Source organism: Pseudophryne corroboree, chromosome 4 (assembly GCF_028390025.1).
Source record: "Pseudophryne corroboree isolate aPseCor3 chromosome 4, aPseCor3.hap2, whole genome shotgun sequence".
Taxonomy (NCBI): Eukaryota; Metazoa; Chordata; class Amphibia; order Anura; family Myobatrachidae; genus Pseudophryne; species Pseudophryne corroboree.
In genome coordinates this window covers 591,280,237-591,298,332 of record NC_086447.1, presented here as the reverse complement: position 1 = coordinate 591,298,332, position 18,096 = coordinate 591,280,237, and the positions used below count along the sequence as shown (strand labels likewise).

The 18,096-nt window shown below is 44.4% G+C and overlaps 1 protein-coding gene across 9 annotated transcripts in view; it reads right to left on the bottom strand.

Annotated features, from left to right (window-relative positions):
* The window catches only part of QKI (QKI, KH domain containing RNA binding), a 311,363-nt gene extending 293,745 nt beyond the window's left edge, over positions 1-17,618 (bottom strand). For 4 of the 9 annotated variants that reach the window (XR_010176089.1, XR_010176090.1, XM_063917538.1 and 1 more), the window contains exon 1: positions 16,791-17,616. Coding sequence is in view for 6 of the 9 variants with exons in the window: in XM_063917538.1 (XP_063773608.1) it covers positions 16,791-16,932 (142 nt within the window). In the remaining 3 variants the exon portion in view is untranslated. Of the gene's footprint in view, positions 1-16,790 lie in introns of all 9 variants that reach the window. The other 5 variants (XR_010176088.1, XM_063917535.1, XM_063917540.1 and 2 more) reach the window with 2 other exon arrangements.
* Between the last annotated feature and the right edge of the window lie 478 nt (positions 17,619-18,096).

Genomic DNA, 18,096 nt, shown 5'->3' with positions numbered 1-18,096 from the left:
TTAGACTGCACTGTGATACCAGGCAGCACACATTGTTTAGGTACGACCATCTACATTCTTGTTCTAAAACGCTGCTTGCAGAGACCACTATTAAGGGTAGGTGCCATTTATGATCTGCTCCAAGAGCAATATTATAAATCTTATGGGAGGTGTGAATCATGAAATACAAATAAAAATGTACATTTGGTCTACTCGGATAGGGCCAAAAATAAAGCAAGATTTAAATAGAGGGCAGATACAACCTTCCTTCATATGCCCTCAGAGTTAACTTGTAGGTCTAGTACAGGGATGCAGTTACATTGCCGGCAGTCTGGATCCCGGCGGTTAGGATACCGACGCCGGAATCCCTGCTCACAGGGGCTCATAGAACCTGCGGTGAGTGCGGCGAGCCCGCAAGGGGACTGTTAGTACTCGCCCCGCTGCTGGCATTCTGGGGGGCGAGATGCAGTTGTCTGTACACAGACGCCAGTATCCCGGCCGTCGGTAATACATACTGATCCCCTAGTATACACAGCTCATTGTGGTAATCCCTAAAATAAAAGAATGCCTTATATAATAACACTCCGATCAGGCAGAACAACTGGATCTTAAAAGGTGGTCATGTTAGAGGTACGCTGCATCATCTTCCCACCATCAGACTCCTGCCACAATATTTGCAATACTGAGCACTTTAATGAGTTTTCCATACGTTTCTGGGTGCAACATGCCACTGTGTTTAGGAGGACAGCTTATTTTAAATTTGCATATGAAGCTACTGCTCAAAGATAAAATGCATTAAAATGTACATAAAGTAACTTAAGCAAGAAGCATTATGCCGTCAGTTTGCATTCATTAAAATAAAATAGTTTATTATGAGCACATCTACATTAAATTCACTGTGGACTGAAAATTACTAAGCATACAATGAACTTAAATGTTCTCTAATTGAAGCTGGGGGGGGGAAGGACAAAGGGAAGAAAAAAAATAGTACTTACTTAAGGGCCCCATACACTACAACGATATGTCTGAGGCTGAAGTTGGAACTAATTTCCCTTGAACTCCCCCGGGACCTTCCCGGGAGTGATTCCATATGATTTGGTACTTTTGTGCTATTTTTGCATAAGATATCGCATGCGGTTGATGAAGCCGCTGTATATCGCATGCAATATATCATACGGCATACAATGGTACCATGAGATATATCTCATGGGCTGGGTAGAGGGCTACGGGGGATGGGAGTGTCCTGAGAATGCCAGTCAAACTTCCCTGTCATACATCGCATGCGATATATCACATGCACACACAAAAAAAAAAAACCCAACACACTTTTTTCAACCGATTCCATCCATTTCCGATATATCATTAGTGCAGCACCAACGACCTAGGGGATCCTATCCGACAGCCACAGGGACGCGCATCAGATTGGATACGATCTAAAACACATACGATTGTACACAATTCCATACAATATATCAGAATTGAATGAAATTGTGCAAATGGGGCCCTTTACTGTATGTGCTAACAAATCAAATTTTACAAAAGTAGAACACAAAGTCATGATTTAACAAGGGAAGCTAATATTGTGCAGAGTCCAGAAGTTATAGAAAGAGGATGACAAATCTAACGTATATCCGTCTCAACTCTGCCAAATGATACAATGTAAACCATCAATCCAAATGCTAAATCTGCTTGAATCCATGTTGCAACAACACATACCTTCTGTCCCAATATATTACTAAGAAAACAATTGGAGGAAAGGAGGTATTCAGCAAGCCGGAAGAGACCCCTTTCCTGTATGTTTGCTTGCAGCTGATAAAAATGGATTCAACTTCCTGCTCTTTCTGCTGTCTGTTCTGAACATCTTTACAAATAAACTAAAGCAAAACGTGCATACATAAAAGTCTTCTCTGCTCAGACATCTGTTAAACTGGTTTAAATTTTTAATTTAAACACTGAGGTGTTCAGAACAGAGAATGTGCCACAGTGCACTAATAATGGTGATATATTTACAAGGAGCATATTGATTATGTGCCTATGCTATGAAACAGGCTTAGCTTTCGCAATCTTTCAGCTTTCCAAATTAAGCATTTCTGTTTCTTTAAAATGCATTAAAAAAAAAAAAAAAAAATCTACTTTTTAGATACTTAACTGATCCGGAATCAGCCTACTCAGCCTGGAAGGCTTCATACTCACTACAATTAGGTATTTTACTAGCTTGTTTTTTTCATAATAAGCGTAGAAACTTATCACAATTGAAATGATTGATTCTCATCCTATCATACTTCCTACCACTATACAAACTTTTGTTAACATCCCCGTTTCAAGAACATATCTTGTCCTACTGTAGTTATGGGCATCTATCAACCCCATGTCCTCCATCAGTGGACAGCATGCCAGGGGATGTACAGAAGGGTCATCCCAGGGGAGGGAAAAAAGCAAAGAGGAGGAATAATTTTAGCTCCTGCTCAGCAAGATAAATATAAACAGGTTTTTGTTTTTGGGTGTGTTTTATTTTTACTTTTTATATACCTCTGTCCCTTTTTTTCAACATAAGAAACTGATGGCTCTCTATTATGAAGATTTGTGATTTGCTAGGGAACTACAGATCAGGGGACAACATTAGTCATATATTTGTTTCAGCGCACTTATGTGATACACTTTTACATTAAAGGGAGCAGCTCATCTGCTTAGTGTTACACCATCAATAGTGGAGCATACTGGAAACCTCTACACATTTCCAGGAATCCCCCATCATTTTATAATATAACCTTGATTAGTTGTGTTGGCCAAACAAGGAGGAGAACCTGCTGCTCCTACAAGAGAAGTGCATCTAGTTTCAATGTAAGAGAGGAGCAATGGTGGTAGGAGGGGGAATTGTTCAAGTGCTGGTGGATATTGTAGAAGGTTCCAAATAATGCAGTGGGACCCTAACCAGCAAGCAGTTTTCAGGTGTGTGCATGTGGAAAACCAGAATCCTGCTTTAAAGCAATGCATTTTTAATAGGTATTAATTGCATTTGTGCTGCAAAGAAACATGATCATTAATTACCGTTAAACACTGTAATGTGAGTGCTTTTAATGTTCCATTAAAACAACTGTTAACAGGATGGTTAAATGAAGACTGCATTCTGAATATTAGGTTACATGATTACATTAAAATTATGTCAAACCCCCAGCCATAAATACAAATTCTAACCAATTGGATTGCAGTCTAAAAATATAACAAAAAGGTATTTAAGAATTATTTTGTTTAACAGAAAATTTATCTAGGATAGAAACATTCACTAGTAGTGAAATCACTCTTGTTTCCAGTGCAGACTGATAATTGAAGCACAATGATCATTTAAAAAGATTTGGAGACCATCACAATAATGAGCAAGCCACTCCTTTATTATGGAGATACTACTATATAAAACACCAAGCCAAAGCTATATTAATTCTTAAGACCCTTTTTAAGTCTTGAACTCAATCCCTTAAAAAGAACACAACTAATTTTTAGAGAGGGAAAAAAAAAAAAAAAAAAAACACGATTCTGGATTTCATTGGAAATACAACTTAAATTTGGGGCTGGATGTAGGTGTAGGATCCCAGCCGAACTAGGATGTTTTTTTGAAGCGGCAATCATGGACAAGGCAAAACAATGCCTTCTAAATGACTGCTGCTTTAAAAAAATCATATTTTACTCACTGGTAAATCTATTTCTCGTAGTCCGTAGTGGATGCTGGGGACTCCGTAAGGACCATGGGGAATAGACGGGCTCCGCAGGAGACTGGGCACTTCTAAGAAAGAATTAGTACTACTGGTGTGCACTGGCTCCTCCCTGTATGCCCCTCCTCCAGACCTCAGTTAAGGAAACTGTGCCCGGAAGAGCGGACATTACAATGAAAGGAATCCAGGGTAAGACTCATACCAGCCACACCGTATAACTCGTGATAACATACCCAGTTAACAGTATGAACAACAATAGAGCATCAAACAACAGATGCCAACATAACATAACCCTTTTATTAAGCAATAACTATATACACGTATTGCAGAAAGTCCGCACTTGGGACGGGCGCCCAGCATCCACTACGGACTACGAGAAATAGATTTACCGGTGAGTAAAATCTTATTTTCTCTAACGTCCTAGTGGATGCTGGGGACTCCGTAAGGACCATGGGGATTATACCAAAGCTCCCAAACGGGCGGGAGAGTGCGGATGACTCTGCAGCACCAAATGGGCAAACACAAGGTCCTCATCAGCCAGGGTATCAAACTTATAGAACTTTGCAAAGGTGTTTGAACCCGACCAAGTAGCTGCTCGGCAAAGTTGTAATGCCGAGACCCCTCGGGCAGCCGCCCAAGAAGAGCCCACTTTCCTTGTGGAATGGGCTTTCACTGATTTTGGATGCGGCAAACCAGCCGCAGAATGAGCCTGCTGAATCATGTTACAGATCCAGCGAGCAATAGTCTGCTTTGAAGCAGGAGCACCCAGCTTGTTGGCTGCATACAGGATAAACAGCAAGTCAGTTTTCCTGACTCCAGCCATCCTGGCTACATAAATCTTCAAAGCCCTGACTACATCAAGCAACTTGGAGTCCTCCAAGTCACAAGTAGCCGCAGGCACCACAATAGGTTGGTTCAAATGAAGAGATGACACCACCTTCGGCAGAAATTGCGGACGAGCCTGTAATTCTGCCCTTTCCATATGGAAAACCAGATAGGGGCTTTTACATGACAAAGCCGCCAATTCTGACACACGCCTAGCTGAAGATAAGGCCAATAGCATGACCACTTTCCACGTGAGATACTTTAGCTCCACGGTCTTAAGTGGCTCAATCCAGTGAGATTTCAGGAAACTCAACACCACGTTAAGATCCCACTGGTGGCACAAAAGGGGGCTAAATATGCAGCACTCCCTTACAAACGACTGAACTTCAGGAAGCGAAGCCAGTTCCTTTTGAAAGAAAATGGATAGGGCCGAAATCTGGACCTTTATGGACCCTAATTTTAAGCCCATAGTCACTCCTGACTGTAGGAAGTGCAGGAACCGGCCCAGCTGGAATTCCTCTGTGGGGGCCTTCCTGGCCTCACACCAAGCAACATATTTTCTCCATATACGGTGATAATGTTTTGCTGTCACGTCCTTCCTAGCCTTTATCAGCGTAGGAATAACTTCATCCGGAATGCCTTTCTCCGCTAGGACCCGGCGTTCAACCGCCATGCCGTCAAACGCAGCCGCGGTAAGTCTTGGAACAGACAGGGCCCCTGTTGCAACAGATCCTGTCTGAGAGGCAGAGGCCATGGGTCCTCTGTGAGCATTTCTTGCAGTTCCGGGTACCAAGTCCTTCTTGGCCAATCCGGAACAATGAGTATTGTTCTCACTCCTCTTTTTCTTACGATTCTCAGCACCTTGGGTATGAGAGGAAGAGGAGGAAACACATAGACCGACTGGAACACCCATGGTGTTACTAGTGCGTCCACAGCTATCGCCTGAGGGTCTCTTGACCTGGCGCAATACCTTTGTAGCTTTTTGTTGAGGCGGGATGCCATCATGTCCACTTGTGGCAGTTCCCATCGATTTGTAATCTGTGTGAAGACTTCTTGATGAAGTCCCCACTCTCCCGGGTGGAGGTCGTGCCTGCTGAGGAAGTCTGCTTCCCAGTTGTCCACTCCCGGAATTAACACTGCTGACAGTGCTTGCACGCGATTCTGCGCCCAACAAAGAATCCTGGTGGCTTCCGCCATCGCTACCCTTCTTGTGCCGCCCTGGCGGTTTACATGAGCCACTGCGGTGATGTTGTCTGACTGAATCAGCACCGGTTGGTTGCGAAGCAGAGGCTCCGCTTGACTCAGGGGGTTGTATATTGCCCTTAGTTCCAGGATATTGATGTGCAGACAAGCCTCCTAACTTGACCACAGCCCTTGGAAGTTTCTTCCCTGAGTGACTGCTCCCCATCCTCGGAGGCTTGCATCCGTGGTCACCAGGACCCAGTCGTGTATGCCGAACCTGCGGCCCTCGAGAAGGTGAGCACTCTGCAGCCACCACAGAAGAGACACCCTGGCCCTGGGGGATAGGGTGATCAGCCGATGCATCTGAAGATGCGATCCGGACCACTTGTCCAACACATCCCACTGAAAGGTCCTCGCATGGAACCTGCCGAAGGGAATGGCTTCGTATGACGCCACCATCTTTCCCAGGACTCGCGTGCAGTGATGCACCGACACCTGTTTTGGTTTTAAGAGTTCTCTGACCAGAGTCACGAGCTCCTGAGCCTTCTCCGCCGGGAGAAACACCTTTTTCTGGTCCGTGTCCAGAATCATGCCCAGGAAGGGCAGACGAGTCGTAGGGATCAGCTGCGACTTTGGAATATTCAAAATCCAGCCGTGCTGTTGCAACACTTCCTGAGAGTGTGCTACGCTGATCAGCAACTGCTCTCTGGACCTCGCCTTTATGAGGAGATCGTCCAAGTATGGGATAACTGTGACACCCTGCTTTCGAAGGAGCACCATCATTTCCGCCATTACCTTGGTAAATATACTCGGTGCCGTGGAGAGACCAAACGGCAACGTCTGGAATTGGTAATGACAGTCCTGTACCACAAATCTGAGGTACTCCTGATGAGGTGGATAAATGGGGACATGCAAGTAAGCATCCTTGATGTCCAGAGACACCATAAAATCCCCCTCTTCCAGGCTTGCAATGACCACTCTGAGCGATTCCATCTTGAACTTTTTCAGGTAAATGTTCAGGGATTTTAAATTCAATATGGGTCTGACCGAACCGTCCGGTTTTGGAACCACAAACATTGTGGAATAGTAACCCCTTCCCTGTTGAGGGAGGGGAACCTGTACCACCACCTGCTGGAGATATAATTTGTGAATTGCCGCTAACACTACTTCCCTTTCTATGGGGAAGCAGGCAGGGCTGATTTTATGTTACAGTGAGGGGGCATCACTTCGAATTCCAGCTTGTATCCCCGAGACACAATCTGTATAGCCCAGGGATCCACCTGTGAGCGAACCCACTGGTGGTTGAATTTTTCGGACACGCGCCCCCACCGCTCCCGGCTCCACCTGTGGAGCCCCAGCGTCATGCGGTGGATTTAGTGGAAGCCGGGGAGGACTTCTGTTCCTGGGAACTAGCTGTATGGTGCAGCTTCTTTCCTCTACCCCTGGCAAGAAAGGACGCACCTCTGACTTTCTTGCCTTTTTGTGATCGAAAGGACTGCATTTGGTAATACGGTGCTTTCTTAGGCTGTGAGGGAATATACGGCAAAAAATTTGACTTCCCAGCTGTAGCTGTGGAAACCAGGTCCGAGAGACCGTCCCCAAACAATTCCTCACCCTTGTAGGGTAAAACCTCCATGTGCTTTTTAGAGTCGGCATCGCCTGTCCATTGCCGAGTCCACAGGACCCTTCTGGCAGAAATCGACATTGCATTTATTCTAGAGCCCAGTAGGCAAATGTCCCTCTGGGCATCCCTCATATATAGGACAGCGTCTTTTATATGCCCCAGGGTCAGTAAAATAGTATCCTTGTCCAAGGTATCCAGTTCCTCAGACAGTGTTTCTGTCCATGCTGCTACAGCACTACACATCCAGGCCGACGCAATTGCCGGCCGCAGTATGGTACCTGAATGTGTATAAACAGACTTCAGGATACCTTCCTGCTTCCTATCCGCAGGATCCTTTAGGGAGGCCGTATCCTGTGACGGCAGGGCCACCTTCTTAGATAAGCGTGTCAGAGCTTTGTCTACCCTAGGGGAGGATTCCCAGCGCATCCTGTCCGTTGGCGGGAAGGGGTACACCATAAGTAACCTTTTGGAAATCAGCACTTTCCTATCAGGAGAATCCCAAGCTTTTTCACATAACTCATTTAACTCATGTGAAGGGGGAAAAGTCACCTCTTGCTTTTTCTCCCCAAACATATAAACCCTCTTGTCAGGGACAGGGTTTACCTCTGATATGGGCAATACATCCTTCATAGCTACAATCATGTAGCGGATGGCTTTAGCCATTTTAGGCTGCAATTTTGCATCATCGCCATAGACACTGGAGTCAGAATCCGTGTCGACATCTGTGTCAACAATATGGGATAGTGGGCGCTTCTGAGACCCTGACGGCCTCTGCGCTGTAGGATCAGGCATGGGCTGAGACCCTGACTGTCCCAAGGCTTCAGCTTTATCCAACCTTTTATGCAAGGCGTTTACATTATCATTTAACACCTTCCACATATCCATCCAATCAGGTGCCGGCGGGGACACCTCATTCATCTGCACCTGCTCTGCCTCCACATAGCCCTCCTCGTCAAACATGTCGACACAAGCGTACCGACACACCACACACACAGGGAATGCTCTATATGAGGACAGGACCCCCACAAGGCCTTTTGGAGAGACAGAGAGAGAGTATGCCAGCACACACCCCAGCGCTATATGACCCAGGAATCACACAGTAACTTAGTGTTTACCCAGTAGCTGCTGTATATATGATTATTGCGCTAAATTCATGTGCCCCCCCTCTCTTTTTACCCTCTTTCTACCGTGAGTCTGCAGGGGAGAGCCTGGGGAGCTTCCTCTCAGCGGAGCTGTGGAGAGAAAATGGCGCTGGTGAGTGCTGAGGAAGAAGCCCCGCCCCCTCAGCGGCGGGCTTCTGTCCCGCGATTTGGTGTAAAAAATGGCGGGGGCTCATGCATATATACAGTGCCCAGCTGTATATATGCTGCTTTTGCCAGGAGGTACTTAATTGCTGCCCAGGGCGCCCCCCCCTGCGCCCTGCACCCTACAGTGCCCGGAGTGTGTGGGTTAGTGTGGGCGCAATGGCGCACAGCTGCAGTGCTGTGCGCTACCTCATGTGAAGACAGGAGTCTTCTGCCGCCGATTTTGACGTCTTCTTGCTTTATCCGCCGGCTTCTGTCTTCTGGCTCTGCGAGGGGGACTGCGGCGTGGCTCCGGGAACGGACGACCAAGGTTAAGTTTCTGTGTTCGAACCCTCTGGAGCTAATGGTGTCCAGTAGCCTAAGAAGCGCAACCTAGCCGCAGTTAGTAGGTTTGCTTCTCTCCCCTCAGTCCCACGTAGCAGAGAGTCTGTTGCCAGCAGAAGCTCTTTGAAAATAAAAAAAAACTAACTAAAATACTTTAATAGCAAGCTCAGGAGAGCTCACTAAAATGCACCCAGCTCCTTCCGGGCACATATTCTAACGGAGGTCTGGAGGAGGGGCATAGAGGGAGGAGCCAGTGCACACCGGTAGTACTAATTCTCTCTTAGAAGTGCCCAGTCTCCTGCGGAGCCCGTCTATTCCCCATGGTCCTTACGGAGTCCCCAGCATCCACTAGGACGTTAGAAAAAAAAGAGGGGGGGAAAAAAAAAAAGAGTCCGAGTGCGGCCGAGAACCCGCATCTCAAGCCAACTTAGACTTCATTACATATGACCCTTAGGGACCATTCAGATGGGAGATGTGTGCTGTGCGAACCGCACATCTCTCCCCCCACTGAGCACAGCGCAATGTGCTGAGCGAGAAGGGGGGGGGTGAACGACACGTGGGGCCACTCATTTCAGCCAGCGGTGAAATGAGCGACCTGCTAGATTGTGTCTGCATGTAGGCCAATCTAGCACTGGCAATAGAGACGCGTGGTACCGCGCACCGCTGTCGCTGGCACCCCTACACACGGAGTAATGTGATCTTAATTTCTAAGCAATCTAGTCAGATTGCTTAGAAATTAAGTAAACGTCGCTCCGTGTGTACCCCCTTTAAAGTGAACTTCACAGTAAGCAAACTATGGGCCTAATTCAGACCTGATCATAGCTGCAAATTTGTTAGAAGATGGGCAAAACCATGTGCACTGTAGGGTGGGGACAGATAACGTGCACAGAAAACTGAAATCTAAATTGCAGTGTATAAACAAAGCAGTCAGTATTTAAGCTGCACAGGAACAAATATAACCAACCCAAATCTATCTCTCTGCACGTTATATCTGCCCCCCCCCCCCCCCCTCCCCTGCAGTGCACATGGTTTTGCCCATCTGCTAACAAACTTACTGCTGCGATCAGGTCTGAATTAGGCCCTATGTGCAGTAGAATAGTAATAAAAAAAGGATATATAGAAAAACAATATATCTGTCTGTTCCTAAATACACACACACACCACTACTTCTACATATATATTTATATAAGCATACATACAGATGTTTATATACCTACATATATTTTCTTTCCCAGAAATGTTTTTCTAAACTGAAAAAGGTAAAAGTATATGGAAAAATGTAAAAAGTAAACAAACTCAAGTTATCGTTTTGTCTATCTAGTATGGCAAATTGTATTTTGGAAAAATCCTTAAATTTTTGGAAAATCTTGTCCTATTTGACCTAAACCACATTCTTGTGTTTTTCTAATCATAAAATGTTTATTCTTTATCACTATACTTTTCAAATTATCAAACTCAGAGGGAGAAAACCCTTGGAAAAAAAGGGTAAAATTCTCAAGAGTGAGGCGTTTAGAGATGCTCAGTTTGTGAATAATTCAGAAGGCTGTAAGAACAAGGCTCTGTTGTTGTTTTCGTTGGTTAGATCATTTTAAATCCAAGATGAAATGAGCGTTTAAAGCTTGTGAAAACTCTGCAGCAATTTTAAACATTAAGGATATGTGTCTTCATCATGTCCTTCTCTTTCCCTCTATATATCCACACACACACACACACACACACACACACACACACACACACGTATGTGTATAGGTGTTCATCTTATACATACAAAATGTGTATGTACAGAATAATAGACCAAATAAGGGGCAGTTGTATTAAGCCTGGAAAAGTGATAAAGCAGTGATAACTGGAAGGTGAATACACACCAGCCAATCGGCTCCTGTCATTTTTCAAACCCGTAATGATTGGCTGGTGCGTTATCACTTCTCCAGGTTTTATACATCTGCCCTAAAGTACTTTACAGAGGATATTTAGGCATTCAGTCCCTGTCCCAGTGGAACTTACAATTATCTAATTTTTCTAATAACAAACAAGCACACACTAAAGGGGGGTACACACAGAGATCCATGCTTAAAATCTAAGCAATCTGACTAGATTGCTTAGAAGATAAGCACGGATCTCTCCGTGTGTAAGTCCCACAGCAATAGCGATGCGCGGTCTGGCGCGTCGCTATCGCCAGTGCTAGATTGGCCTGCATGCAGGCACAATCTAGCACATTGCTCATTTCACCCGCTTGAAATGAGCGGCCCCCATGGTCGCCCCCTCGCTCAGCACACATCGCGCTGTGTGCCGAGCGGTATGTGACAGATCGCTCAGCACACATCTCTGCCCATGTGTATTGGGCTTTAGGCCAATTTCATCCAAAGACTAACATACCAGTATATCATTTGAACTGTAGGAGGAAGCAGAAAAAACCAAAGATAGCCGCATAAAACACTGGGAGAACAGGTATATGTGGCTATACAGATCTTTATTTTATATATAGAGAGACAGTTAGCTACTAAAATGCAGGAAGCTAATCTGGTTGGAAGGAAGTGATCTCACATGCCCTTATAGGTACCCTGAGCAAGTCTTCAAAAGGAGCAGTGTTATTATCCCAGCTGTCACTGCAGATAAGCTTACATGTTTATTTTGATAATATACAAGGCTAAAGGTTTCACACTAAAAGTGCATCTATGACTATTTGTTGCTTGCTTCATAACCACTTTCTAGGATCAACTAGGACAAAAGATTGATCATGGTCTGCTATTCAGACAAGCATGATTAAATAAAAAATGTATACATTGTAACTACATATTTGGCGCCATACATTGCCAGTGTTCTCCCTCTTTTTCCTTATATATACACACTCGTAGACACCCACATTTACAGTAACAAAATTCAACAGATGCAACCTGACAAGAATATATTAGAATTCACTTAACAAGAAACCTTTCTAGCTTTCAACTACACTTCTAGATGATCCACCTAGCAGTTATAACAAAAAAGTAGGAAGAGAGCGGAGAGTGCGTCACTGTATAGCGGGACACTCAAACATTAGAAATATTCATACATTTGATATATGCCTAAAAAAGATCTGCCTATGTGTTGCATTATATTACGGAGACATCCCTCAAAGCCAGGCTTCACGTCCATGAGCTTGTCACAAAAGTCTTATGAAGGAATTCAATTCCAGGCATTGTGCTGCCAATCATCACCCCGATATTTGGTGGTGCACACATATCAGTGTAGACTGAACATCACTAGTTTCTGTGCACTTCTATGGGGTGCGAGGAAAATCTAGCGATGTTGATGGTCTCAATGAGCCGCCAAGAATCGAATAACCTCCATTAAAGGTTTATCAGGATAATACTCAATAAAATTAACTGAAATTCTTCAGATTGCTGCGAGATACTGGCAAATCACAGTGCATGAGCATACCTGAAAATTGCATATTATTAACTGGAAGGTCAGTGTGAAAGGGAACTTTTACTATATCGGCAACAGGCTATTCTGCATTAATGGCGTAGTAGCCATTATAAACAGGGTGTAATCTTGCTTTTCACTATAGCTTGGCTCATCTGCATTACAAAAGAAGCATTTTAAATGCTCTTGGTTTTCCTGCATTACTGAGCCGACCATGGAGCAATGTGACTAGATGTAGTGGACAGTTTGAGAAGATAGATAATCTAGTAATATCCAGCAGGGCTGGTTACTCCTCTACATAATGAGACCATCATGAATACTTCAAGAGAAATCTAAGGAAGTAGGAGTAGGTAAGCACTAATTTAATTAAAAGCTTAGGAATTTGAAGGGCATTCCAGCTAACATTCTACTTCTAGGTTGCATAAAAAAAAAAATATATATATATATATATATATATATATATATATATATATATATATATATATATATATATATATATATATATATATATATATATATATATTTTTTTTTTTTTTTTAAGTAATGAATTTGTACGCTTTACGCCCACTTCTAAAGCACTGATGTTCATATGTATAAGCTATACATACACACATTCATGTATAATTCATGTTTGTAAATATTTTGCAAGACTCCAAAAAAAAAAAAAATGTGGCAAAAAAACGTTCCGTTGCCCGTACATGAATTATGCATTTAGTAAAGTAGCACACTGTGTCTTTGTAAGAAACTACTGTAAGTTTCTTGTTGTATTTTTTTTTCTAAATTAAACACAAATCCCATTCATCTCAAACTGTAGAGAGCATACAGGCGCCCCTTAGTGGCTTAAAACCCAGAGCCATTAAATATAACATTCAATTTCATGCAAGGTTTCTTTTTGCGCTGCAGTGTGGTATTGTTGCACATTCCTGGAAGTTTTAAGTTCCCCCCTCTTTTTATACATACAGATTCCTGCAGCCTGCACAGCCCAACATACAAAAACAGGAAGAACAACCAAGCCCTTTAAACAGACTGAGTCTGTGGCATCAAATTTCTCTAGCTGAAGACTACAGTGGATCCCTAAAACGCAAGGTAGCCTGGAAACATGGGATTTAATAAAGTGCCCATTATGTGACCAACACAGAGTCTAGAGAAAATGCCAAATGTAATGGTTGTCGCTAGATTTGAACTTTGTTTTAGATGTACATATTTACAGAAATATTAAAACTTCAACAAAACAAAAATTAACTCAACTGTTGCAACGAGTAAGCAAAACTAGCAACTAATATTTACAAATATGTAACTTTTACTGAAAGCAAGAGACACTGATAATAAAACATGGAGCCGAACACTCAGCTAAAACTGGTTGTTTATACTCATCAGATCCACTTGAAATTATATTACGTATCACTTCTGACACAGGGGTCAATTCTATTCGGCAACTAAAGAATAGCGCCGGGAATTAGCTCCCGACGCTATTCAATTCAGCTAAAGTTAAGTCGGCGATGTCCCGTTCTCGCCGACTTAACAGGTAGTTTTGTCGGGAGAACGGGCATTCTCCGACTTAACTACCCGGCGCGAGGCTGATTCCCGACAGAATCAGCCTCGCGCCGGCCGCGAGGCAGCACTTTTGTCGGGTTTATTCTCTCATCCCCCGGGGATGAGAGAAGAATTCCCGACAATTGCGGGCAACTAGTAGCAGAATTGAATAACGTCGGGAGCTAATTCCCGGCGCTATTCTTTAGTTGCCGAATAGAATTGACCCCACAGAAGCAGCTGCTTGGGCCAAACGCTAGTTGGATATTTAAGATGCAAATTTAACAGAAAAGCAAATAGAGGACAAATTATTTTCTGATTTTATATATAATTCCAGAGAAAAATAAAGAGTTTGTTTAATTTTCTGATTAAGTCACCTAAATGTCAGCATATGAAATTATAAAATCATGATCTTCTTACTAGGTATTAATATTACACCAATATTGTAACAGTGCAGTAGAAATCAGATTACATACAGTTCAAGAAAATGATACAGTGAGAAGAGAGAATACAATCTATTCTAGGGAATAAATGCAAAACAAGATTTAAAAAAAAAAAAAAAAACCCTACACTTTAAACCCTAAGCTCTAGGGACTTTACCCATTTCCACTTCCTGCTGTAACCATTGTCTCCAATTATGTTAATATGGCATGTGTTACATTTACACTTTACTGTAATTTCCGGTTTAATTTGGTAAAAAAAAAAAAATCTCAGTATGTCACTTCCTTTAAAATATTTAAAAGGGTTTTAAGTCCAACATGAAACCAGTGTCAGCTCTTATTTTTGCATTATATGTAAATGTGTATACTTTAAATCAGACTGCATTTAGGCCCTAACCATATCAACAGTTTATGAGCTTCCTCAATCAAATAAAAATAATGAAACAAAAGCTGGAGTAACAGCATCACTGGAAAGACAGCTTTAACTATGGAAGAAAGGAATTTTCCCCCAGGCAATGTTTACTTCCTTATAACATTCACTTTATGTAACAATGGCTACAGCAGCTCATTTGGTTTACACTACCTGAGCGACTCAACGGAATATTCTGCATACACAACAAAAATTATCTCTCAAATCACACACTACTTTTATCTGTGCACTACTGCTAAAAGGTTTGTAAATAACTTGAGAAGAGTAATTCAAAAATTAAATAAAAACTTAAAAATAAAAAGAAGTCTACTGCAATGTTTGCAATACAAATATTTGCATTTGGCTGACCAACAGCTGCGAAAACTACCATCTCTCCACCCCCAGCCCAGAAATAAACAGATGAGAGAGATTACAAGTTCAACCCATCCTTTGTGAATGGTAAGTGTAGATTGATGCCATTAAGCTATGAAATAAAACAGTCATATTTGAAATGAAAGGAAAATCAATACGAATGTCCAGTAATACTGCTTTATATGAACAATGATACTGGAGTCACGGAAATCGTTAAACGGGCATTAATATATTGTGCAACAGAACACCGTTAGTCTCATAACAAATATTTTTTGGGATGTGCCTCAGCCTGTGAAGAGGTCATTTGTAGTTCTCATGACTACCGACCTCTGAATACAGCTAATTGCACCCTCTTATCTACCAGGAACAGGCCAGGCCAAATAGTGAACAGCATCACTCTGTTTATAATGTTGTAACCTTGTTGGGACACAGTTTAGTCTGTAGATTAAACAGGAAAAGGAGTGTGGGAGAGAGTGGAAGTACATAGTCTAGCTACTGCGGAAACAGACTTGTGGGCTTCCAGTGGGTTTATCTTCATTTCCTAGCCAGGGACTACCAAACACAACAACATGATAGTATAGAGTATTAAAGCAGTTGGTGCCATCTCACAAGTGTGAGCCTTGGAATTATAATGTATATCAAACCACTGTACCATCACCTACTTACAAAACAAAGGCAATAGTGTTTCTTGCTGCTGTTGCTAACCTCAGATCACTGAAGACTACATGACAAGGCAAAGCAATAAAGTGTCTGTTCTTTTCAGACAGCCAGATCAATAAATAAACTATGCCAAATGTAGCAAAATTAGGATGCCAATTTGTATTTTACTATAAGTAATAACTGCCATTCAACAAACTTCATATATCTGCTCAATATTTTAACACACCAGCCCCCCCCCAAAAAAAAAATATATATATATATTCACTTACTATCACTAAAATATCAATAGAGTTTCCTGCACACTGTAGAAGTAAATGGAGCTCATAAACTTTTCAGAAATAGTGAGACCATACCACTGTTTTAAGATGGCCTCCTCATATGCCACATGCCTCGGTGGCAACTAAGAGTAGCAAATGGCTTTGAACTAGACAAAGGCAGCAAATGGGCAGCTTAGTCAGTGGCCTGCAACACAACTGCACGGAGCTATTAGTTTTCGTGTAACATTACAGCAGCGCTATGACATGGCCGGATTTCCTGATAACCCTGAGCCCATCCATGTTATACAGCCTTGGGGAATGTGCTTATTTCACATGACACAGGAATTGGGGGATGACATGAACAGTTGGAATTAAACGTCGACATATTTAAATAGAGGGAATGTTATGTAGGAAATGTACGGTGTGACGGAAACAGTAGCCAGCACAGTAACAGAGAACATCTCCATAGTGCACAAGCCGCTGCCACGGCCATTCTGTATAGAGGCCACAGTAGGAGCAGCTGCTCCCCCTCCCCATTGCATCACAGGTTTGGTTAGCACCAGATACAGCCACATTCCAGCAGGTCACATGGCACGGAGGGGGGGGCGGCAGCCTGGCACGGGGAGGGCTCTCCAGTGGGAACCAAACTCTGTTCAATGCCGAAACTTTACGCAGGGAAAGTTGAGTCCCTGATGCAGAAATGGCTGCGTGGGGCAGACATGTGGCCGATGTGTGGCTCTAGCAGCCCCTGCGTGGACCGGACGGTATATACCTTCATCCAGGAGTCGCTCCAGGTGGTTAAATATCCCGCAGAAGTTGGGTAGGCTGCTCATCAGCTTCTTATCGTTCATGAGCTGCATCAGATAGTCTGGTGTCGGCTTCGGTTTCTCCTTTGTTTCCATTTCCCCGACCATTATCCACTCTTTCAGGGGGAAGTAATTACCTAGAAAACGTGTCTGTACAGAGAGAGAAGACCCCCACACGCGGCGCCGGGCTCTCCTCGCAGCAGCAGGGAGAGGAAACTTCTAAGCCCGATGCACAATCCGCACTTTCCCTTACACGGCCCCCGGGTGTCCAAACACAGGAGCGCTCACATGAACGGGGGGAGGGGGCGGGGGACAAGAGCTCTCCCCTCTCTCTCCGAGCACCCCCGGGTCTCCTCTGCCACACAGGGAGCGCTGCGGTCCGGGCGCTGGGAGTCTGTGCGCGGAGAGGCTGCAGGCTGGCCCGGGGGGGGGGGGAAGAGAGCAGATGGGGCGTGAGAAGAGCGAGAGGACGCGCTGGGCTTCTGCCCTCCTTCCCGTGTCACCGATCTCCCCTCTCGGCAGCAGCAGCAGCAGCTGTGTGCGGGTCGCAGAGGACGGGCTGGAGCAGTGCTGGCTGCCGCTGTCTGATCACTGGCCGTCTCCTCCTCCTGTTCTCTGGCTTCTCCCCCAGGTCACTGTGGCAGCGCGGCGGCGCCTCCTCTCTCCCGCTGTGTGCGTACAGTGCGCGGTCCCTGATGCTTCTCTCCGGCCGCTGAGTGACTGTCTGCCGCCTGCTTCTCCCTCTAGAGGAGTTTGCTTCAGTTCAGGCAGCAGCGAGAGGAAGAGGTGGCGGGGCGGAGAGTGCCGGGGATAGGAGGAGAGAGGGGGGAGGGAGGTGAGGAGGAGTCACACGCGGAGGAAGGGGGGAGTCGGCTTCCACCATGGTGACCGCCGAGGAGGTAGGGACGGGAGGGGGGAACATTTTTTTGGGTGGAGAGCGGAGACTAGAGCCAGACGCTGCAATCCCGCTACTGCCCATCAGCCCAACCACATACCTCATATTGGAGGCAAGGGACGGATCTAGTGTACATGTGACTGGCAATGGCATATACAGTCAGTGTGGCTGGTATATACAGAGAGTGTGGCCAGGCCGGTATACACAGTGTGGCTGGTACATGCTGTCAGCACATCCACGCACTCTCCCGTGTGTTATTCCCAGCACAGGACACTAGTGAGGTCCTCAGCAGTGAGAGGGGCAGTGTAGTCTATGCATTTGCATGTCTGCCTATCTGTGCGGACGGTGGGAGTATGCTCCTTCATTGCCTGCCATTG